The sequence below is a fragment of the Acomys russatus genome, chromosome 17 (assembly GCF_903995435.1).
Source record: "Acomys russatus chromosome 17, mAcoRus1.1, whole genome shotgun sequence".
In the NCBI taxonomy this organism is placed as follows: Eukaryota; Metazoa; Chordata; class Mammalia; order Rodentia; family Muridae; genus Acomys; species Acomys russatus.
In genome coordinates, this window is record NC_067153.1 from 1815758 (window position 1) to 1841311 (window position 25554).

General features: G+C 43.8%; 1 protein-coding gene across 2 annotated transcripts in view; it reads right to left on the reverse strand.

Moving 5' to 3' along the window:
- Window positions 1-2410: 2410 nt before the first annotated feature.
- Window positions 2411-25554, reverse strand: part of Nipal2 (NIPA like domain containing 2) — a 95518-nt gene continuing 72374 nt past the window's right edge. The window contains exons 6-11 of one of the 2 annotated variants that reach the window (XM_051159465.1): window positions 21623-21719; window positions 13373-13508; window positions 11441-11529; window positions 6391-6454; window positions 4837-4931; window positions 2411-2974 (exon numbers count right to left, since the gene is read on the reverse strand). In XM_051159465.1, the coding sequence (XP_051015422.1) occupies window positions 2862-2974; window positions 4837-4931; window positions 6391-6454; window positions 11441-11529; window positions 13373-13508; window positions 21623-21719 (594 nt within the window). In that variant the 3' untranslated portion in view covers window positions 2411-2861. The remainder of the gene's footprint in view (window positions 2975-4836; window positions 4932-6390; window positions 6455-11440; window positions 11530-13372; window positions 13509-21622; window positions 21720-25554) is intronic. The other variant, XM_051159466.1, reaches the window with a different exon arrangement.

The window sequence follows — 25554 nt, forward strand, 5'->3', positions numbered from 1 at the left end:
TTGAGTAGCAGTGAGATTGTACTCATCAAAAAAAATCTGCCCCTTTTCTATTTCGATACAGAACAGAAACCCCAGGACTGCATATGGGATATGTGAACATGTATGTGTTATTATCACTGGTGGTGGTGGTGGTGGTGGTGGTGGTGGTGGTGGTGGTGGTGTGTGTGTGTGTGTGTGTGTGTGTGTGTGTGTGTGTGTTTAAAGAATATTCTGAATCACCACTTAAAGATCTTTTTATTGTGTCAGCTTTCAAGGGATTTTGGTAGTAAGTGTTAGAGTGTAGGGTAAGCAAGCATTTGAACAAAGTGGTCAGATGGTAGAGACTTCTGCTTTTGTCAACTGCATGAGAGATACTTCGCAAACTTACTATCACGGTGGTGCGTGAGACTGGAGAAGTTATTTCTGCTTGTTTAGTGGTGTCCATAAAAGAATCACTGCTTTCCAAAGAGACAAAGTTGGACTCTGAGAATAAATGTATAAGAAATCCATTTATTTATTAGATAAAATGATCTTAATGTAAATATCAGCTATCTGATTTTTCACAAATCATGAAGTGTCAATTTTTTTATTTTTTATTTATTTTATTTTATTTTATTTTTTTTAGCTATCCAGAGCTCAAGAAAGAAGAAAAAGAAGTTGCGTAGCAAGGGGAAGAGTCCGGACCAGGGTTTGGCAAACTACAGACATGGGTTGGTTATTATTTTTTGCTTTGTTAATAACTGCTGATGTACGTCTACTTTTATTTGTTTACATATTGTCCATGGCTACATTTGTGCTATGATGGAACAGCTGAGTAGGAGGGGACAGATACCATATGGACAACACAAACCCCCAAATGTTTACTTTGAAAGTTTTTACTGAAAAAGTTTGCCAGCCCTTGGTCTAGACAAATAGTCAGATGAGCCAAATGTTGGCCAAGGGTTCCCATCTTACAAAACCAGAAGGAATGGGTTAGCTTTGGTTGTCAGGCTCTGAACACTAAAGAGGAGAAAAACACAACCGATAAGCCAGTAGACTAAAACTTTTGTTTACCTTGGTTTGGTGTATCACAATTAGTAAAATTAGGTCTGAATATATTATATATGTAATCTTTATTTTGAAAGTATTTCTGCATTGCACAAGTGAATTTCATTTCTCAACACCTCTAATGCAAATGCTGGAGGGTATCCACATATTGTTGTTAAGTGTGTATCGTGCAAAATTATACAGTGCTCAAAACGGGGCACTTATAGCTATGAATGTGGTCCTAAGTCAAGTAAAACTCTTCCTCCATTAAAAAAAAAAAAAAAGCAATGTCAAGATTTACTAGAATCCATTGTGTAAGGCACTGGGCACATAAATGAGTCTCCCAGAGCCAGCTTATGTACCCATTCAGTAAATTATAAGACTGGTGCATCTAGATTAATGGGACACTTTTTACAGTGACAAGAATTGTTAATAGAAGCTCAGAAGCCAGAGATGGGCTTTGGGTTATTCCAGTTTGGCCATTAAAAGACTAGAAATAGTTAAGATTAGTATCTCATTAGCTTCAAGCTTAGTGCCATGCACAAATGCAAGTGTCCTCAGTGACATTGGGCTGGCATGGCCTGAGTGACCTGAGGTCTTAAAAATGTCATTAAGGACGAGCCTTATTATTTGGTTATAATAAACACGTTCCCTTTTCTCGTTGTTTAAGTATTAGGTATAGCATGAGGAAAAGCATTACTCTAGATTCTGTGTGCAAACACATGTTAGGAGACATGTGGTGAGTGGTTGCAGCGAAGCCATATGAGGCACAGGCCATCCTATGTTCACGCTCGACTGCTTGGCTATCTCCTATGGACGGAGTCAAGGAGCTGAAACCCAGTTCTCTAATCATGCTTTTCCTTTTCTAGAAAATCTGGCAAAACTTCAGAGGACTTGGGAAGAGAAACAGTGTGTAGTATGTGAATATCCTAAGAAACTAAATGCCATTTTGAGACTTGTATTGGAAGTTAAGACAGAGAAACTCACCCGATAAAGTATAGGGTCTGTAACAATTTAAGGCCTAATGACAAAGTTTTTCTTGAGTTTGAAGGTAAACATAATAGGACCATAAGGCTGGAGAAAATGCTACCGTTCTAGAGTTCTATTAAAAAAACAAATATTGGTGCATTTTTAACACTTTATAACTTTGTGTGTCATATTTGCACAGGGGCTATGATGATATGTGTATTGTTTGAATTTTAGTGCATGTGCCAGAGGTGAGCACAGTCATATGCCTTAAATGTTCCCATTTTTTAGGCTTAAAAAAATGCCAGTAGCAGGTCTTTTGAGTTTTTAGTATATGCTATCACAGAATACCACTTGTAAACTCTATTTTTTAATGAGGCCCTTTATTTTCAAAGGAAGATTTTTAACAGGGTTGGTTTTCTGAAACAATGAGTTGCCATGCTAACAGGGAACAGGTAGATGGCCGAGGCTGAGTGCCAGCGAACCTCTCTTTAAAGACTAAGGTTGAGGCACTAGTGGGCGTGTTTGAAGCCAACACGCTGACTCTGCGAGCCACATGGAGAAGCAGCCTATGCCTTCTATGGCCAAATCTCAAGTGCACATTTTTGTGTGACATTCCTGCTCAAGCAGCCAGGCTCTCACTAAGATCCAGCCAGTTAGATGATCGCTAGGGAGAGGCTCAGGGTGTGGGGAGTACTCTGAGCTACATTCCATGAAAGCATTAGACTGTTAGAGATTAGGAAGGCTCTGATTGTCCACAGTGGGGAGGGGACTGAGTCGAGTGCGCGCATATGTCAGCGTGAAATAGCTGCTGACACAAATTGAACATGTGCAATTTTTTTAAAAAGGTGGTATTGAATAACAGGCCAGCAGCCATCCCTCTCGGCATGCTAGGCTTCTTTCTTCTCTCCACTCTGGCTCTTTGTCGAGTCACTTCCACCAGGCAAGGTTCCATAGGATAAGCCATTTGAATCTGGTTGTATTTTGTCCAACATTTGTTTCCCTGTGGAGATAATAATCATAAAAGACCTTTTGAGCTCTTAAAGATAAAAACATCCTAATAATTTCTCTTCAGTTCTGGCCACAGTTTATGTCTTTTAAAAAAATACTATGTGGTTACCCTTCCAGTGAAAAAAGATAAAACGTCAAGGAAGAAAAGGCCCACAAAAACCCCACAGCACTTGTCATGTGGTCACACACTTGTCCACATGACGTCTGCCCACCCTACACTGGGCACAGAAACAGGTTGGAGCCATCAGGAGAGCCACACAACTCAGCTACTCGTCTGCAGACCTCTCCCCACATCCATGTAACAACAGAGGAAAACAGGGACCAGAAGCTTCAAGAGCCACTGCAGATCCTATACTCGAGGCTCTGTGAAGTGGAAAATAGTTGAGAAAATAAACATGATACCCCCTTTTATTTTCCAGCATTTTTATTTCTTAAAAAAAAAAAAATCGGTTTTAAACAAGCCATAATGAGCACTGTTGCCACAAGGCTCAGTTCTGCCACTGGGTACTTGCTCCTGACTCGGTGGCTCACATGGCAGAGAATACCAAAGTCATCCCTCTATCTTATAGAAACTTGAATGATTTTTGCTTTAAAGGCAAGATGCTAGTAGAATGGTGGACAAAACTATCTCTACTATTGCTCAGAAACCTATAGATGACCCCAAATCCCTAGCAGAGCTGGGAGTGGGCGGGTGGGGCTAGGACAGGAAGACAGTAAAGACAGGTTGATTTTGCCTCTGGTGTGTACTGTGCATGCCCAAGGTGAGTTGTTTCTCAGTGGAACTGAGCATTGGGAAGACGATATTCGTTGGCCCAGTCTGCATGAATGAGGTGAGGAAGGGAGTGTTGATATTCTGTTGATTGTGGTGATGTCACTATCGGCACCACAGTGAACAAGCTGCCTTGTTTTCCTCAGGAGCAATGTTCCTCAGCATCCGAAACATCAGTCTGTGGGTGTAGGTCTGTAGGTCTGTAGGTGTAGGTCTGTAGGTGTAGGTGTAGGTCTGTAGGTGTAGGTCTGCAGGTGTAGGTGTGTAGGTGTAGGTGAGTAGGTGTAGGTGTGTAGGTGTAGGTGTAGGTCCGCAGGTGTAGGTGTGTAGGTGTAGGTGTAGGTCTGTAGGTGTAGGTGTAGGTGTAGGTCTGTAGGTGTAGGTGTAGGTGTGTAGGTGTAGGTGTAGGTGTAGGTGTAGGTGTAGGTCTGTAGGTGTAGGTGTAGGTGTAGGTGTAGGTGTAGGTGTGTAGGTGTAGGTGTAGGTGTAGGTCTGTAGGTGTAGGTGTAGGTGTAGGTGTGTAGGTGTAGGTCTGTAGGTGTAGGTGTGTAGGTGTAGGTGTGTAGGTGTAGGTGTAGGTGTAGGCCTGTAGGTGCCAGGAATCTGTCATTCCCCATGAATTCATGTCTTTTGTCACTTCAAGAAAACCCAGTAATGAGATCGTCCAAGTGACCCACATCGAGGAAGCCTGGTCATTCCTTCAACAATCTCATTGTTTTGTGCAGAAGCGACATTCTGTACATTATCACCATCATACCTCCCTGGGCTTCATAAATACACTTCTTGAGTAAAAATTATGTTTTCATGTTAACATCCAAAATAATGCCAATGATGATTAATTATAAGAATACATTTTTTATATTTAAAAATTACATTTACTTGTTTCTGTGTATATACACAGAATGCACAGAGGTCAGAACACTTGTGGGAAGTTGGTTATCTCTTTCTACTATGTGAATCCCAGGGAATGAACTCATGTCATCAGTTTTGGTGGTAAGCACTTTTACCCACTGAACCATCTCAGGCCCAAGAATAATCTATTATAAATTAAAGAAAAAAATATCATTCATATCTTTGTTTCTTACCAGGAATATTCCCAAAATCAATAAAAGGCTGTTGTAGATGTTCCTTTTCTCTATTTCTTGTCACCAAAAATACTCCAAGGAACGAGAGAAAGCACCTGTAAGGAACACGGGATGAAGAGCCCAGCAACCTGAAGCAGGCTGTGATGCTAAACGGCAGCACTCCAACTTCCACATGACGACACATATTCCACCCGCCTTGTATATCCCAATTTTTATTTTTTATGGTAAACTGCTTCGAACTAGTCTTCATTCTTACAGCCAGTAATAGTTATACCCAGAACCAAGACTTGGGAAGTTTCCAATAAATCTCTGCCCCAGGTTTTCACCATCTGGAGGCTAATTCGGGCTCTAAACCCTTTGGGTAGACACTAGGTCTCGTTTTCTATCCATGCATGCCCAGACCCATTACTGGCATGCAATATGAGTACAAAACAAGTTATTCTTTAATTTTCTAAGAAATCTCATTGTCCTTGGACATAAGAGTAGTCATAGTTTCCAGACCCCAGAAGTTTGGCCGCACCCAAATGTCTTATGAAATTGAATTTTCGAGATAGATGGTTTCCTATGTTGAAAATAGACTAGGCTCAAGTTTGCACAACAATGGTCATGCTGAACAGCAGCTCAAGAAGCAGCTAAGCATTGATGGGGTGTGCTTGCAGCCAATGGAAGTGGCTAAGCATTGATGGGGTGTGCTTGCAGCCAATGGAAGCAGCTAAGCATTGATGGGGTGTGCTTGCAGCCAATGGAAGCAGCTAAGCATTGATGGGGTGTGCTTGCAGCCAATGGAAGTGGCTAAGCATTGATGGGGTGTGCTTGCAGCCAATGGAAGCGGCTAAGCATTAATGGGGTGTGCTTGCAGCCAATGGAAGCAGCTAAGCATTGATGGGGTGTGCTTGCAGCCAATGGAAGCAGCTAAGCATTGATGGGGTGTGCTTGCAGCCAATGGAAGTAGCTAAGCATTGATGGGGTGTGCTTGCAGCCAATGGAAGTGGCTAAGCATTGATGGGGTGTGCTTGCAGCCAATGGAAGTGGCTATTCACTGGCAACACATCATCAAGGTGTGGCTCTCTGTCTGCCAACAATGTTAACTGTGACACCCATCGAGTCTCTAGAAGGGGCCAAACTGGGCACTTTAAGACAGAAAGTGCAGCTACCAATCTGAAGCTATTAAGTCTAAAACTAGGGATTTACCACAGTCTTGGCCTTTTAATTTGGGTGATCCAAAAGGCATCCATGTTTCTCAAATTGAGATCAAACATAAATGCTCCCAAAGGAGAGACTGGCCTGATACCCTACTAAAAGGCTCTGGAGTAACCACAGGGACCAATGGATTTGTTGTGATTTTGTCTGGAACTGAAAATCTCCAATGTTTCAGAACTCTCAATGGAGTACACAAGCTACAAAGGCAAGGGCACAGAGCCTTGTGTAGGGTAGCAAGTTGAAAAACATGTTTCTTATAGTATGTTCCAATTTTCTATACTTCAGGCATGATGCCAAAATCCTATACAAAATTAATAGAACTTCACATACTTTGCCTCTGAAACATTTACTCACCCAAAAAGATATATAAATACAGTGAGAAAAGCAGCACCAAGGAATTCCTGGTAAAATATAATGCCTATGTAAGAAAAGAGAACAAGGTTAATTTTAGGGTAGGTGGACATTTATAATAGCAACACATCATTAAAACATTTGTGTTAATGCATTTTTTTCTATGTGTGATTTTCCTTCAAATGTGCATTCAGTATTTTAATTTAAGACTCTGTATGAAGTCAAAATGACTCTGAGATTCCATCTTACATCCATCAGAATGGTCAAGATCAAAAACTCAAGAGACAGTACATGCTGGTGAGGATGTGGAGAAATGGGAACATTCCTTCATTGCTGGTGGGAGTGCAAAATTGTACAACCACTTTGGAAATCAATCTGGTGCTTTCTCAGAAAACTGGGGATAGGGCTTCCTTAACACCCAGCTATTCCACTCCTTGGAATATACCCAGAAAATGCTCCACCACACTATAAGGACATATGCTCAACCATGTTCATAGAAGCCTTATTCATAATAGTAAGAATCTGGAAACAACCTAAATGTCCCTCAGTTGAAGAATGGATAAAGAAACTGTGGTACATTTACACTATGGAATACTACTCAACTATTAAAAACAAGGAAATCCTGAAATTTATGGACAAATGGATGGAACTAGAAATGATCATCCTGAGTGAGTTAACCTAGACCCAGAAAGACTCACATGGTATATACTCACTTATAATAGGACACTAGCCCAAAAGGGAGGTCCAATGAAAGTCCTCACTTACCAGGAGATCAGGATAGATGTGGGAACTTCCTATTGGGACTCTAGGTGAGGGAAATATGGGAGAATGGGGGAAATAGAAGGATACAGAGGGGTCCTAGAGAAACCTACAAGACAAACATCATGACAGGCAGATCTGGATTCAGGGGGTGTCTGCTCAAACTACTGCACCAACCAAAGACAATACATGCAGCAAATATTGAACCCCTAGTCAGATCTAGCCAATGGACAGGACATTCTCCACAGTTGTGGGACAGCAGGGACTGACTCTGACATGAACTCTGGTGCCCCATATTTGGCCACTTCCCTTGGTGGGGAGGCCTGGTGGCACTCAGAGAAAGAATAGGAAGGTTACCAAGATGAAACTTGATAGGATGTGACCATATGGTGGGGGAGGAGGTCCCCTTCTGTCACAGACCTAGGGGAGGGGAATAGGGTGAAAGAGGGAGGAACAGGAGGATACAAGTGAGGGGATAACAATTAAGATGTAATCTGAATAAATTAATAAAAATTTCCATGGGCTTGTAGGCCATGTTATCAATGTTATAAAACCAACATCATTTTTGTAAGGAGAAATTTAATTTAGTCTATATATGTATGTATTTGTGTATGTGTGCAAAATCATGTGTGTGCATATGCACCCGTGTGTGTAGAGGCCAGAGCATAACCTCAGAGTCTTTTCTCAGGAGCTGTCCACCACCTTGTTTTTAGAGACAGGGTCTCTCATCGGCCCGAGCTTGTCAACTGGGCCAGGTGGGCTAGCTAGTGAGCCTCTGTCATCACAGCTACAGCTGGTGTAGTACTGCCTGAGCTGTCTTCCTAGCACTGTAGCAGAAATGTCTTATTCCGTCCAGGTTTTCTCTGTGGAACATGCAAGGGAACAAAACTCCAGTGGCCATTTTCTATGTATGGTTTTATCAGGAGTCAGTAAACCTCCCCTGAGAGTCTGGGTGGATCCTGAGGCCACTGGCATGGTGGGTCTACCCCAGACTGTCTGCTGCAGCCATGCTATCCCAACGGCTATATCCTGTGTTCTGTAAGTCTGGCTAGGTGTCCATATGGGCACTAGAAAAATCTCTGGCAACTTGATGTTGCCCTACCTCCATTTTCCTTCAGGAGCTTCCTCCCACTTCCCTCTGGTTTTCTCCTGTAGGCCACTGGAAGAAAACGTGTGTCTTCTCTGCTCTGAGGAGCTTCTTGTTGCTCCCTGTTAGTCTCAATGATTTAGTCATTTAAGTCACCCCAGAGACTCTGTAGAGCTTTTATTAAGTAGAAAGGTTTTAAATCATGGGTCATCTGAAACTAGCCGTGTGTGGGGGGTGGGAGTGGAAGTCTTGTTAGCTGGGCAGAGAACTTCCTGTTTTTTAGGAGGCACTGTGGTAGGTGCTGGAGGCCCCACGGTAAGCAGGAGCAGCCCCACTCTTAAGAGCAGCTCGCTCAGTTCAACCTGACCTCTTCACTTACAGAATGAGCCACATCCACTTCTGCTAAAAATTTCATATGGTGAACATTTCCCAAGCACTCCCTGTACTGTAATGTACCTCTCTGTAGTCATTTTAAAGTTTTTGTCAATCTAGGTCAATGCACTGAAATGTTGATTTCTCTAAGGGTGTGTAAGCTGTAGCTACAGGCCTGCTCTTTAGTCCAGTAGTAATGAACTTCTCTGTGCACAACTCCCCCAGTGGTTTGAAACTTTTGTGTCATTAGAATGTGTTCCTGGAAATGGAATTTCTGTTTTAGAAAGCAGAGACTTTGTATTTTAAAAATACAGTAGAACATACATATTATAACATTTCCCATCCTAATTGTTCTTACGTGTAACGTTTGACAGTGTTAATGTGTTGCAATGCTGCAGACCCACCTCTGATGAGTCTTTCACTTAGAAAACTTGAAACTGTATTCTGATCAAACATTGCACTCTCCCCATCTCTGGTAACCACCATTTTTTTTTCTGTTTCTATGGAGTTGACACAAGTAGATGAGCTCACTTTTTCTTCTTTCTTTTCTCTTCTTCTTTCTTTCTTTCTTTCTTTCTTTCTTTCTTTCTTTCTTTCTTTCTTTCTTTCTTTCTTTCTTCCTGTGATTGACTTGATTCTCTTAATAATGCCCTCATGTTGCATCAATACTGGAGCAGGTGGCAGAAGTCCCTTGCTCTTTAAGGGTGACTAGTATTTTATAGTATGCGCTCATTTTTTTTTTTATATCCACACAGGGATAGAATACTGGATTGTACAATAATTAAATTTTTTTTTGATTAACTGCATACTGTTTTCCATAATGGCTATATCACTTTATATTTTTATTTTTTCCATTTACTGGTGGTACAGGAGTCAACATTCTAATGTCCTTGCTGATACTTGTTTTTGTTTTGTTGTTTTTTTGTTTTTGATAGTGGCCACCCTAGGGGTGGAGAGATTGCTCAGCAGTTAAGAGCATTATCTGCTCTTCTAGAGTTCAATTCTCAGCACCCACATGGTGTCTCACAACCATCTATATTGTCATCCTATGGGATCTGACGCCTTCTTCTGGTACACAGATGTACAAGCATACACCAGTCTTTGGTTGGATGTGGTAGCACGTTCCTTTAGTCCCACTACTCAGGAGGCAGAGACAGGAAGATTTCTGCGAGTTTGAGGCCAACCTGGTCTACATAGTGATTTCTAGGACAGTCAGCATTATATAGAGAGACACTGTCCCAAAACCAAAACAAAAACCAAAACAAAGCAACAGTCATCATTCTGGCGGGTATGAAGTGACATCTCATTTTATTTCCTTCATGATTGCTGATGTTCAACATTTTCATTTGCTGGTTGGCAATTTTATATTTTCCTTGTAGAAACAGGTTCTTTGCCCATTTTAAAATCAGGTCACTTGTGGTTTTGTTGTTGACTTGTAGAACCAGAATAGAAACTTTTAAGGTCTTTGACAAATACCATGGACTTTAGCTCCTGGAGAGCGGTCCTGCCCATACGGGCACCTGTGGCCGTGCAGCCTTGTCCACGCTGCTGCAGCAATAAAACCAAACACTACGTAGCTCAGTAGAAAGGAAATGCTGTCGTTCCACCTGAAGCTATGTCTGTTGCTGTGGGGAGGGGAGGCCACCGCAAAGCTTTACTGCCATTCTATAGACAGCTTCAGATGAACTGCTCTCACCCCGAGAGAGTTCCGACACTAACTCATCGGCTGCTCAGTGTTCTGAGCGTTATATCTAGCCCTCTTACTTGAAAGGCCTTATGCTCAGGGAGCTAATTATTTTTACACTTTTCTGTATATTGATTATTAGATATATGTTATTCCTGTAACTCTTTCTACTTTGTTTTAATTTTCTGATAGATATAGGCTGTACCTTACACAGCCTTTTCTCACTGTCACCAGAAAGCACCAGGCACTAAGCAAGATAGATGCCTTGGGATATAATCTTTTCTTTAAGCATTCCTTTTAGGTTCAATTTTTTTTTTTGGAAACAGAAGTTGTATGAATTAATCCAAATTCCTGTCCACTGGTGGTCCACATCTGATCCCAGCACTCAGGATGCTTGAGTAAAGGCCAACCTAGGCTACATAGCAAATTCAAGGGCAATGTGGGCGATATAGCATTGGCCTGATGAGAAAATGGCAAATACACCAATAAGCTACTGAGCCAGGACCTATCATTATCAAATGTATAAATGATTTACTTGAATCTATTGTATTTTGATTTGGATCAAGTTTTTTTTTAAAGTTTGGACTTCTTAGCATTATTATCTCTGTAATATAAAACATATTCAATAAAATCCAAGAGCTGTAAGAGAGGAAATAGCAAATGTGGAAGTCTGTCCGGTCTTCCCTGCAGTGGTAAATTAGGTCAGGAACCCCATTTTCTCATTAAAGTGATGAGGAGCACAGAAGGATGAATTCAAGGAATTGAGGGTGTTGGCCTGGAGGCAAGACGCAAGAGGATTTTCAGCCGCTTTGATTAGTAGGAGTTGCAAGCAGAAGGCAGGAGAAAGTAGAACAAAGGTAAGTATCTTGAACTCATAGAGAAACTGATTGAGCTCTGATGTAAGGAAACATTTTCTGGTCATTAGAACTCTCGGGTTAATGAGAGTCATCCCGGAACGGAACTGAGCTGCCTCAGGAAGCAGAGAGCACCAGGGAGCACGTGCACAAAGGAGAGGACCATGGAGGAAACTAGATACTGCCTGAGGCTGAGGGCACAGGCGCCACAGCTTCCTTGTTTTCCTTTTCAACTCTGAGAGGATCTTGTACTTGTGGCGGGGACGGATTCACCTACCGTGGAAAGCCGGGACTCACCTGCGATGATGGCACTGGTTGTAAAGAATACATGGTTGACTGGCACCACTGTGGTCATCGTGTAGAGTTTTGTGGCTTGATTCAGGAACCTAGAGCAGATGGCATTTACTGAAGCTCCGGCTTGGCAGCACTCAGTAACACGCTAACAATAACTTCAAGAACTGTATGCTCTGTAACTACAACTACAAAGGGAAAGGAAGTGCAGTGAAAGGCCACTTCCAATCAGCAGTCATAGCTTAGACGCATCTGAGGTATGAGATCAGATGTCAGCTTTTATGGTCTGTTTAAACCAACAACAGTAACAATGAAAAGCAATTAATCATATTCTGAGGCCACAGAAGTTTGAGTTGGAAACGATTCAAGCTGCTGGACCAGTATCACACTGGGTTTGATTCATTAGGATAGAGCCTAGAATCTGTTAAATATCAATCTGGGAACATATAGCTATCCATTGACATGCCACGTGCCAAGAAAGGAGACCGAGAAGCAAAGGAATGCTTAATATCTCAGAAGCAACGCTCGGTGCTCCAGCTGCAGAGCACATGTGGGAGCCAAGCTTCTCGCTGTGGCCACCACCAGGAACTCAGGTTCTCACACTGGCTTTGCTACTCTGGTGGTGACAAAGCAGTGCTTTGCATGGATGTCACCTGGGAGGTTTCAAAAAGCACTGCTGTTAGGTAGGGCAAGTGACAAGTGACTTGATCGCTCTCCATCAGGAGCAACAGATGTCTAGGATAACTAAAAAAAGGGGGTTTGTGGATAAAGCAGGTGCGCATGCGTGCGCATGTGTGTGTGCGCGCGCGCACGTGTGTGTGTGTGTGTATGTGTGCATGCATGCTCGGGTCTATGTGTGAATACACTTGTCTAAGTAAACCTCCTCAGGTAGCTAAATGGGAACACAGGTGGAGGACTACATTTTTCTTTTTATTTTGTGATGGTGGAGGGAGTTATGCAAGATTGACAGGATGCAGTCTTCCTTCAACTGTGTCTGACTTTAAATCCATGAAGCATGGTATAAGGACAATGAACTAATATCATAAAAGGTGCTGCTGTGATACAGATTAATTCAGACAACAGAAGTGGAGAAATAACAATATTCAAGTATGATAAACGCACTCAGTCTTAGAAAGTGACAGACAAAAGCCTGGATTTCTCCTGTTGCTCTCCTGCCACAGCCCCAGGTCCTACTTACAACACACAGGACTTAGACTTTGCTGCTGTCTGTAGGACAACTACCCCCCCCCCCCCCCCCCCCCCGCCGCCTCCTTCTAGGTGTGGGGCTGATGCTTCTGTGTAGCATTTTGGGGTGAATGTTCTGGCTAACTGAAAAGAGCCTATCAGGCAGAGACAGGTTCAGTCACAATGTGCAAGCGGAGAGAGTGATAAAAGCAGCTGGAGCTGGGGGAGGGGGGCAGGAACTAACAAAGTTCCATGTCACCAGTATTAGGACCCAAGAGAAACATGAAACAATCATTCTGAAATCCCATGGGTCTGAGGGAGATTCTGGGGAAAGGGTTTTGCTCCGGGCCAAACGTCTGGTTTTGTCCATCTCTGGGCAATTAATGAGCATGAGCTAAGAGGCGGAGGTGAAGGGTTCATGCATTTCTATATTTAGAATGAGAGCCTGGATGTGGACCTGCCCCTTTGATTTATTGCTAATGACAACCTGTATACGATGGATATTAATTACAAGCAGAAGAGCATCAGGGAAGCATCAAGCACACTTAGCTGGATCACGGCCACACTTTAGAATGTACAAGACACAAAGGCAGTGCTTAGCACAAACTACTGGACGGGAAGAAGAAAGAGAGCAAGGCATGCTGGCTGTGGGTAAGCTGGAGGCCCCGCAGCGGGAGACCCACTGGACTTCATGTTAATTGTCATCTAAACCACTGCACAGAGAAGGAATCCAGTTTGTGGACACTGACTTACTTGACTTGGAAAACACAAGAGGCTACCATGATAACAAGCATGATGTAGAAGATGGCAGAAGTCAGCTGCATTCTACCCGCCATGGAGAGAGTGACCATGCCTGAGACAGCTCTTACTGAGATCACAGTCAACGAGGCTGGAAGACAAAACACAAACGAAGTACACATTTGAGACAGACATACAGATACATCTCTTAAGTTTATTTGCTGGGGAGACAAATGTGCCATTACACTTTCAGAACAATGCTTGTGAGGGTGTAGGGACATGGACACACACGTGAGTGCATGCGCACGCACGCACGCGCACACACACACACACACACACACACTCTTTCTCTCGGCTTTGCAGCTTACATGGCACCTTACAGGGTACCTTCCCCTGCAGGAGCACAGTGCTTGTGTCACACACACAAACACACGCGCACACATGCACACGCAAGCACACGGTGCTGCAGCTCACATGGCATGGGGTGCCTTCCCCTGCAGGAGCACGGTGCTCGTGTCACACACACACACAATCACACACACACACACACACACACCCACACACACACTTGGCTCTGCAGCTCACATGGCATGGGGTGTCTTCCCCTGCAGGAGCACAGTGCTCATATCACACACACACACACACACACGTATACACACTTGGCCTGCAGGAGCATGGTGCTCACGTTCCAGCCTAGCTGTGGGAAGGATGCTATGGCTGCCTTGGAGGCAGTCATTACTAATGATGGGAAAGGCAGCAGGTCAGAGTGCCAATATGGCCTTAAAGGGGAAACGACAAGCAGTAGTGAGAAGCTTAAAGCTAAATAGGTAAGAAGACAGGAAATAAAACACCACTCATGGAGCAGCTGGAGTTTCCTGAGGGTTGTGCTAAGATTTTGTTTAGGATGCCTAGACCCAGCCTTGTACTTTCTGACAGAGGCAATAAATACCAGGACCAGATCGCGCCTTCATTTCTGACTGAACCATAAGTATAATGTTTACATAGCAGCATCTACTGATTTCATGTGCTGAGGAAGGATTCCACTGGGGGCAAACTTTTCATAGGTTCCAGAGAACAATTAAGAAAAGCAGATTAAGGAGACCATCAAGGCCAGTGGATCTGGACCCAGGGGGCCTGCACCAACCAAGGACACTGCAAGCAGAGACTAGACCCCTGGTTCAGATGTAGCCGATAAACAGTCCATTCTCCCTGAGGGGAAGCCGGGGAAGGGCCGGGGACTGCCTCTGACATGAACTTTGGGGGCCAGGATTTGATCACTGCCTCTTGGCAGAGAAGGCCCTGTGGGCACACAGAGGAAGAGGATGCAGGCCATCCACATGAGACCTGACAGGCTGTGGCCGGACAGTGGGGGAGGAGGACCCCACCTGTCAGAGGTCTAGGGGAGGGGAATAGGGCAGAAGAGGGAGGGAGGGTGGGGGCAGGAAGATAAGAGTTAGGGGATTACAACTGCAATGTAATATGAATAAATTATAAATAAAAAGGAAAAAAAGGGGGGGGGGGAGAGAGAGAGATTAGAAAGTGGACTGTCAGAGCAGTGTACTTTCTTCTATAGGATTCTATAGGAATCCTGTGCTTTCTATCTGTCTCAGATCCTTTGAAATTATGTTGCAAATATTTTCATACTTCAGCAGAAACCTATAGACCATCCTCCCACAGGAGCTGAGATTCAGTGGGCAAAGTGGAGCTGGGTTTGGATCCGTAGAATTGTGTGCATCTGAGACCACACTGCTAGGGATGGCGTAGGGAGAGACAGTGGGTTCTGGGGTTCCTGGCCAGCCACCCTCGCTGAAACAGCAAACTTCAGGTTCAGTGAGACTGTCTCAGAAAGGCAGAGAGACAACTGGGGAAGACTTCTCAGTCAGCCTCAGGCCATCGTACATGTCCACAGGAGCAAGGACATGCATGTCCACACACAGACATACCACACACACAAACATCGTACATGCATGTCCACACACAGACATACCCCCCCACAAACATCGTACATGCATGTCCACCTACAGACATACCCCCCCACAAACATCGTACATGCATGTCCACACACAGACATACCCCCCCACAAACATCGTACATGCATGTCCACTTAGAGACATACCACACACACGAACATTGCACATGCATGTCCACACACACACATACTACACACACGAACATTGCACATGCATGTCCACACACATACATACCACACACACAAACATTGCACATGCATGTCCACACACAGACATACCACACACACGAACATTGCACATGCATGTCCACACACATACATACCACACACATGAACATTGCACATGCATGTCCACACACACACATACTACACATACGAACATTGCACATGCATGTCCACACACATACATACCACACACATGAACATTGCACATGCATGTCCACACACACACATACTACACACACGAACATTGCACATGCATGTCCACACACATACATACCACACACATGAACATTGCACATGCATGTCCACACACACACATACTACACACACGAACATTGCACATGCATGTCCACACACATACATACCACACACATGAACATTGCACATGCATGTCCACACACAGACATACCACACACACGAACATTGCACATGCATGTCCACACACAGACATACTACACACACGAACATTGCACATGCATGTCCACACACACACATACTACACATACGAACATTGCACATGCATGTCCACACACATACATACCACACACATGAACATTGCACATGCATGTCCACACACAGACATACCACACACACGAACATTGCACATGCATGTCCACACACAGACATACTACACACACGAACATTGCACATGCATGTCCACACACACACATACCACACACATGAACATTGCACATGCATGTCCACATAGAGACATACCACACACACAAATATTCACAAATAAGTTTTTGTTTGAAATCAAGTGAGTATAAGTCAAAAGCAATGTGAAAGAAAAGCACTCCGCTACCACTGTTGTTCTACATAGTCATGGTATATATCAGAATGTTTTCCTTTTTAGCATTTGAAAAGACCATACAAAAATATAAGGAAAATGTTAAAAATAGGTAAAGAAGCTACATAATTTCATTTTTCACATTCTGAAGATACACTGAACTTGAAGAGTACTAGGGCACACTTCCAACTAAGTCATAATTATCAGAGAAGATGGGAGATAAATTCTAAATGACTCTCCAGTCTCAGCAGAGAGGTCTTATAGCCTGGACCACGGCATCTTGAAGCGTCTTTGACTGGTCACATCAGACTGACTAACACAACTGTCAGATCTTAGCTCGTCTCTGATGCTAAGCTCTGTCGGGACATGCTCGTTCCTCAGTGGCTAAGTGTGCTGGTCCCCTACGTGTGCTTCAGGGACCCCAACTTCAGGGACCCCAATGACTGAAAGTGGAGCACGGTGAGGCCACAGTGCCGTGGTCTGCACAGCCAGGTCTGACAGAACTAACGGAGAAGGACTTCAGCTTAGAACCTCAGGGCTACAGGCAGCCTTACAGGTCAGCAAATTTAACTCCCATATAATTTCAAATTAAACTCAAGAAAGAAAGAAAAGAAAAAGGAAAACGAAAAACCTCTGATTTCTTTAGAAGCTGCCAAACAAGCTACCAGCTTGTATAAGTGACCGTGTTTGGAAGCCTGAACAATTGCTATGTGTGTGACTCTGCAGATCTTTCCTGGCTGGCGTCCAGCACTACAGAGTACTTGTTTTTGGGCTGATTCTGGGCCGGGGAAGGATGGCTGATGAGAATAAGGTTGAAATTCAAAACTGTGACAGAGATTCAGTGTAATGTACACTGGAGGCCTATGGCTGCAAGGAAAGATGTCTGGAAAACACCAGTAAGACACTATCAGTTCTGATCTATGACGTTGGAGTATAACAAAAATTTAAATTAAAGTATCTATAAAAGCTTACATATTCACTTAAAAATTAGAAAATACAGAACAGCTTGGAGAAGAAACTGAAAATCAACTGTCATTGTAACACTTACCCTCAAGCCATGTCTTATCACTTGGGCACATCATTATTTTACTTTTTTCAGGGAAGAACGTGTCACAACATGTGACTCACACAGTTTACACCACTTAGAAACCTATTTTCCATCACCATTAAGCATTTTCAGTTCATGAAGCCTCCTAAAGCCTTTTGTTGGCTGTCAAGAATGCCTTTGTATAGGTATGTAATTTATTTTGACAATTTCCTATTTTTGGGTATTTAGACTGAATCATTTTTTCTCTTACCATTAAAATGAGGCTGCAGTGAATTGTCTTGAACAAAAATCTGCCCATCATTCTGCCTGTTTCTGTGGAAAATATCCTGAAGGGGAATCACTGTGTTGACAGCCGCTGTGTGATGGCTTCTGACACAGCCTGACACACAGCCTCCTGGAGAATGGAGCCATGCTGTCGTACTGTCTCTGTCTTCATGATACACACTCTGATCGTTTCTTTCTATCGTCTCTACTTTTCTTACTGACCGGCCACAAACGCACTCTCTCAATGGCTGCCACACACTTCCCCAGCAGCCTGCTCTCTTCTCCTGCTCACTCTTAGTTTTTGATATCTGGCTCCTCTTAGTTCTTCATCCCACTCTCTGGATTTCTGGGTGACTACACACTAGACCAACATCTCCTGGTCAAAGCCATCAATATTTCAGTTGTTAATTTTGCCTTGACAACTGGAGTATGCTAAAAATAGGGTGAGGTTTCTGGATTCCCCAGCCATTTGATCTGTGAGAGGACTGTGCATAGAGGCTTCATGTTTTCTGTTTCTTTCTTTTTATTTTTTATTTTTTTATTTTTTTTTAAAGAAAGGAGGTCACAGACTGTCACTAAGAATACTGTGCAACAGAACCCAAAACCTAATGATGCCAGAATAACACAGCCCACCATATTTATCCTGAGAGCTCACTGACATTCAAAAATTGCCAAGAAAATAAAACAAATGCTTTCAACACACATCCATAAGGTCAATGTTTGAGGTGACCAATACGTTTGCCACACTGATGTGATCATTAAAACAGTGTTTAAAATCATAGCCCCCCAAATTTATATAGTTCTACACTGTCAATTTAGAATTAAAGACTCTAAAATTAGAAATATTTGAGGAATAGTACAGGAACACAGTACAGTAGAAGCTTCCTAAAATATATACATATATGAAGATCTAAATGAAATCGACAAATAATGGGGAGACAGAATGCCAATGGCCATTTCTTGTCATAAAAAAGCTTCCAGTCCTGGGATTGGGCTACATTTAATTGAGTTGTTGGCCAAAGGCATCCCATGGGAATCTCCATGCAGCCCAGGCTGTTGCCAGGCCATATACTGCTCTCCACAAGTGGTGTTAAGGCCTCATTGCTGAGGACAGCACCCACATACCTCATGAACATGGGAGAGGCTGAGCCGGTGCCTGCATAGAGCCTTCACCTCTCTGTTCTAGCATCTTTGGTACAGGAAGCTATTCTGCACACTACTGAATAAAACACAAATAGCTAGCTAGACACAAACCCTTTCTCTACACAAGTGTCCTGCCTGCAAGGCATGGTGGGCAATGATGACCCCAATCCTGGTCTGACTTAAGGCTACTCCACGGGATGGAACAGCTACCCAGCACTGCTTGGGTGACCAGATAACCCAGGGGCCTAGAGAGGCCAGATGCTACTGGTCTAAAAATCAAAGTAGCAATGAGTAAAATGGCTCCTAATGATATTCTACTCTCCTCATAGGTCAGTGCCTTGCTCAGTCATCATCAGAGAAGCTTCCTCCAGTAACAGAAGGGAGCCAAAGCCAGACATCACACAGAGAGTGAGAGACCTTGGAACACTTAGCCCGAAACAGGCCATCTCCATCCAATGCTTCCCCTCAGGGCTCAGAGGAGCAGAAGGAGTGTTAGGGCAAGAGGTGAGGGAGGACACCAAGTAAACAAGGCCCTCTAAGCAAACATGATCAAAACACCTCCAACTTTGCCTCGTGTGTGCTTTCTTGTTTTATTTTATTTTTCTGTGTATGGGTATTTTGCCTGTATGTATGACTACGTACCAGTTGCATGCCTGATGACTATAAGATCAGAAGAATCCCCTGGAAATGGAGTTACAGATGGCTGTGAGCCACCACGTGGGTGCTGGGACTCAAACCAGGTGCTCTGGGAGAGCAGCTAGTGCTCTTAACCACTGAGCCATCCCTCCAGCCCTTCCTGTGTGCTTTAAACCACGCGCATGGAAGTACAGTGTATGCTACTTTCTCCATCTTATATAACACCATAAAAATTTCAAATCTGGCATGATTTTCATAACTTTTTTTTCTTGTAAAAGTCACTAGTGATCACTGTAAAATGCTCACTCATTAAGACGTGCACAGAGTGGCTGCCCTTTTCTCATTCCCTACTTTAATGAGAAAACTTCTGATATTTCACTAACCAGTTCTTTAGCAGGAATGGATATTAAACTTTAATGTGCCTTTTGACATATATTGATTAAGTATAGAATATTTTCTTATCTATTTTTCCAGTATATTGCAGTACCACTGAAAAATAACACTGTATGCATTTGTGACAATTTGATGTTCACATATGTAATGAAATGATTATCATATTCAGGTTGTTCACGAATCCTTCATTTATCATAGTTGTTCTTTCATGTGTATGTGTGAGAACACTTAATACTCTCAGAAAGCTGTGAGTATGGAATGCAGCATTGTTAACGCATCTGGCCAGGCTGACCAGGAGGGAGGGAGGCCCCTGTACTAGTTCTGTGTGCTACTCATGGCAGGTATAGGGATCTCAGAAGGAGGAGGCATTGGAAGGGCCCATTCTAGAAGCCAGCAGGTGTGTGTGTATGTGTGTGTGTGTGTGTGTGTGTGTGCATGAGTGTGTATGTGTGTGTGCATGCCTGCGTCTGTGTCAATAACTCACATGGAGCTGCACCATGCACACGAACTGTATCTAATTCAGAACCATGTTGAAGCTTAGAGTTTCTCTGAAGCCCAATTTGAAGATCTTTTTAAAAACCGGCTTTATTTACATTTATGTTCACAGCTGATATATCTGATCTTAATTCTGCTTTGTTCCTATTTCAATTTCCCCTTTATTTTCAATATTTCTCTATCCGATTGACCTTTTATCATTTCTTGTTTGCTTTTATTCTTCCTATCTGGTAATTTGAAAAGAAACAAATACAAATCTGTTTGCCTGATGCCAAGACACCTGAAGATAGTGTTTTCTGTAGGGTTTATTTGTTTCTAAAAGTAACTATCATAAACACAAATCCTCCAATACAAAGAAGAGGGCTAAGTGATGAGGTGGGAAGATGAAACTGCAGCATCTTGTTAATGGGGTGAGGAGCAGCTTACCCCAACAGCATCAGGACAATCTACCAAGTTGGGTCCATCTATGACAAAGAAGGGATAAAGGAAGAGTTCTAAATCAAATATGACAAGAAAAGTCCTTGGGGCTGGAGATATGGCTCAGAGGTTAAGAGCACTGGCTGTTGTTCCAAAGGTCCTGAGTTCAAATCCCAGCAACCACATGGTGGCTCACAACCATCTATAATGAGATCTGGTGTCCTCTTCTGGCACGCAAGCATACATATGAGCAGAACACTGTGTAAACAATAAATAAGTATATCTTAAAAAAAGAAAACTCCTAAGAATGTGCAGTGAGCTCTCATAGGGTTGTTACATCAGTATATGGGAACAATCGAGAGAGATGGGGAGAGAGAGGGAGGAAAGGATACATTAAAATACAGTTGGTTATCTAGGCTCCAGGTCTCAAACCTTCCCAGGAGCCACAGCTCCTGTCGGTAAACACAGACCGACGGAGACACAGCCTTTGGAAGCTCGTGCTTTCCATGCCTATGCTCCGTAGCAACCAGATCTAAGTTCAAAGTGTCAACAGGATAGATCTGGCTCAGCAAGTCCTCATCCAAATTGAGTTCCTTTAGTTTCTGCCTTTTAATAATTTCAGCTATTCTCTTAAAAAAGTCCTCAAATTCTCAGGGGGAAAAATTATTGACAGAAAAAAAATCTTAAATATATTTTAAAAAGAATGAAATATGTATAAATTAAGAAATAATATGCAAAGTGTAATTTGTATAATTTGAGGGTCCAAGTTAGAAAACAGAAACAGGGATCGAGAACTAGAGAAAAGGACAGCACGTCCGCACATCTTCCTTCCAACCTCCCTTCTGACTTAGTGTAGCTAAGAGACTCAGAACACAGAGCAGACCTTACCAAGGAGTGCCACCAGTGTGAGCAGGATTCCAATGTGCTTCATTCCTTTCCTTTTATGGAAATACAGAAGAACGCAGAAAACTAGGATCTCTAAAATCTAAAAATGAAAAATATTAAAAAAAAAAAAAGAGAGAGAGAGAGAGAGAGAGAGAGAGAGAGAGAGAGAGAGAGAAAGAGAGAGAGAAAGTTACTTGATATAGTCTACAGGATGCCCCAAGCATCAGTTTGGGTTTGCTATGGGTCTTGTGAGGGTTGGGGCAGCTGAGGTTCCCAGGGCTGACTATAAATGCAGGGCAGCATCAGGACCACCAGTCACCCAGACAGCTTGGATACCACCCTACCCACCAACGACATCAAACCCTGCTCTCCAAGCCGGGCTCCCTGCCACTCCAGTCTCATTCACCCCACTGTTTCCTGTCCTTGCGTGTGCTGAGCAGACGTGCGTGCGGTGCTAACTTTCTGCCAGGTCCTTCTGTGGCCACGCCCCACTGCAGAGGCTCCTAGCTCCCCTTGCATTTACCCTCTGCCAGCCTCCTAGCATGGCTGCTGCTGTATTCCATGTTGTCTAACTCTTTCCCTACCTTTCAAAACTCCTACCTCTTGGCAGCGATGGTGGTTTGAATAGGTTTGGCCTCCATAGACTCATTTGTTTGAATGCTTGGCCCATAAACAGTGGCACAATTAGGGGATGTGGCCTTTTTGGAGTAGGTATGGCCCTGTTGGAGGAAGTGTGTCACTGTGGGGTGAGCTTTGAGGTCTAGTATGCTCAAGCTATGCCCAGTGTGGCTCCCAGTCTCCTTCTGCTGCCTGTGGATCAAGATGTAGAGCTCTCAGCTCCTTCTCCAGCACCATGTCTGCCTGTGTGCTGCCATGTCTCCTGCTATGATGACAATGGTCTAAACCTCTTAACTGTAGCTGTCCCCAACTACATATTTTCCTTTTGTAAGATTTGCTGTGGGCATGGTCTCTCCTCACAGCAACAAAACTCTAACTAAGACAGCAGCCTGGAAGAATTTCTTTAGAATTATGGATAAAAGAAATGTAGTAGATTAATACATTTTATTTAACTGCAAAGAACATGCATAAAAATGGGTGCAAATCATATTACATTGAGAAATAAGTAAATCAGGCACAGGAAAAAAAATAAAAGAAACAACTTGCATGATATTTGCTCAGATTGATAGGGAGTGAAACTATAACTTAGATCCACTCATTCTTTTGCTTGAATTTCTTATAGCTTTCTATCCCTTGTATATTAAAAACAAAATTTCTCCTGGGTAACAATGTTTAGCATCAGCCATAGACCTCGTAGATGATCCATTCTGTGTCAACAATGATAGCCTTGTTCTCTCTCCCTCCTGTCCTTTCTTGCTTCCATCATTCCCTATAGCTGGTTGTTATCCTCAGATAGCTGTGCTCTGCCCAGAATGTTCATCAAACTTTGTACAATGGCTCCTGCTAATTATTCAGCTCTCAGCTGAAATGTCACTTCCTTGAGAGGTTTCCTATATAACTGTCCAAGTACTCCCTCTGCCTTCCCTCCAAGTCCTCCCTATGCCTTCCCTGCAAGAGCTCCCTATGCCTTCCCTCAAGTGTTCCCTCTGCCTTCCCTCTAAGTGCTCCCTATGCCTTCCCTCCAAGTGCTCCCTATGCCTTCCCTCCAAGTGCTCCCTCTGCCTTCCCTCCAAGTGCTCCCTCTGCCTTCCCTCCAAGTGCTCCCTCTGCCTTCCCTCCAAGTGCTCCCTCTGCCTTCCCTCCAAGTGCTCCCTCTGCCTTCCCTACAAGTCCTCCCTCTGTTTTCCCTCCAAATCCCTCCCTATGACTTCCCTCCAAGTCCTCCCTATGCCTTTCCTCCAAGACCTCCCTATGCCTTCCCTCCAAGACCCCCCTATGCCTTCCCTCCAAGTGCTCCCTATGCCTTCCCTCCAAGTCCTCCCTATGCCTTCCCCTCAAATGCTCCCTCTGCCTTCCCTCCAAAAGCTCCCTATGCCTTCCCTTTATGTCCTCCCTATGCCTTCCTTCCAAGAGTGCTCTATACCTCCCCTAGAGCTGCTTTGTGACCTTTGATGTCCCAGACCCTTTCCCCTTTAACTGGCATCCAGTTCTCGCCTGATGTAAATACAGCGATGTATTCATTTCCAGGAGATAGAAGGCCCACCCATGGCACAGAGCATGGAACACTTGCCTCATGCCTGCTCTAAATTTTGGTGATGCAGAATATAGTTACAGTCAGTTCTAAAAATCATGCAGACCTATTCTATCTCTGTGGCTTCAGAATAAATAAAGCATGGGTTCTCATTACCCACAGAATGAGTATAGTGCACTGGGCTCCACCTGTGTCGAGAGGTCACACAGCTCTCAGGGAAAATATTCAAGTAGTATGAAAAATGAAAAATGGGTATCCTTATTTCTCTGAGTCACTCAGCCAGCTGTGGCTTTATGGGTTCTGCACCCCATGGGGAAGCCACAATGCTGGCCGGCCTCTGTGAACTCAGTGTGCACGGCTCTTGGGATTCTTCTTACATCAACCACAGCCCTCCCAACATGCTTAGGAGGCAGGTACTGTGATTATCTTTCTGCTCTAGGTGAGGAAACTCAGGCTTGTGTATGTGGGGCACATTAAAGAACAGTGCCTCTGGAATGCAGAATGACGTCACCCTTCCCAATGAGGCCACATTCTAACTGCCCAGAGCCCTTGTCTGCATTATGGCATGCTGCATTGGGGCTTTACAGCTGTGCCTGATGCTATGGACCTGAAATGGGAGATGATCTGGACGATTCAAGCACGTGAGTCCCTGGAAGCAGAAGTCAGTGCAGCCAGAGACTGGGAATTGAGAGAAGTCTGAGCCGAGCTCTGCTGAGGATCTGTAGGAGCTGGCAAGCGACACATTCCTACTGGAGGCTCTGGCAAGCACACAGCCAGCCAGCACCTTGATCCTAGTTCAGGGTCCTCAGTTAGACTTCTGACCTGGTAACACATTTCTATTGTTTAACGCTGCTATGTCTGCAGTGATTCAGGTTTTGGTTCCTAAGGTCTTTTCCAAGGAATGTCTTCAAGATAAAAATTTTTCAGTTGGTTTTGGAGTTTCATTTCTTCTCTCTCTCTCTCTCTCTCTCTCTCTCTCTCTCTCTCTCTCTCTCTCTCTCTCTCTCTCATTGCTCCCCCTTTCTCTCTGTCTTGTGAGACAGTGTCTCTCTGCATAACCTTGGCTGACCTGACCTAAAACTCATATAGACCAGGCTGACCTTGAACTCACAGAGAACCATCTGCTTCTGCCTCCAGAGTGCTGGGATTAAAGGTGTGCGCTATCACTCCTGGCACTTGGGAGTTTCTTAATTGGTTCTTGAATCTAATTAGAATAATGGCACTACTTATCCCGTTTTGGTGCTAAAGGAGTCAATGGCAGTCTAGGAGGTGATGTGTTAAAACAGACACTTTCATCAAATGGAGCCTAAGTTTATCTTCCTCCCTGTGTGTGTGTGAGTGCGTGTGACTGCATGTGTGTGTGTGTGTGTGTGTGTGTGTGTGTGTGGGTGTGGGTGTGGGTGTGTGTAATACACATGCGTCCTTGAGCATGAATGCCCATGAAAGTCAGCAGGGGACATTGGATCTCTTGGACCTGGAAGTCCACGTAGTTGTTCAATCACCTGATGTGGGTGCTAGGAACTGAAGTCTTTTGCAAGAGCAGTGTGTGCTCTAACTACTGAGCAATCTTTCCAGCCCCATTTGTCTTCTTTCTCGAAAGTTCAGTCCTACAAATGACTCTGTCTTCAGAACAGGGTCTGTCAAGGCTCTCTGTGGATAGATTTGATCCCTGGCAGTCAGGTGTCCCGACCCTGCATAGGCAGTTCAAGGAAGTGCTGATGTGTGCCCTCCAGAGAAAGGCAGCCTTGCTTGGAGTTTGGACTCTCTGACTTTGTATTTATTGACT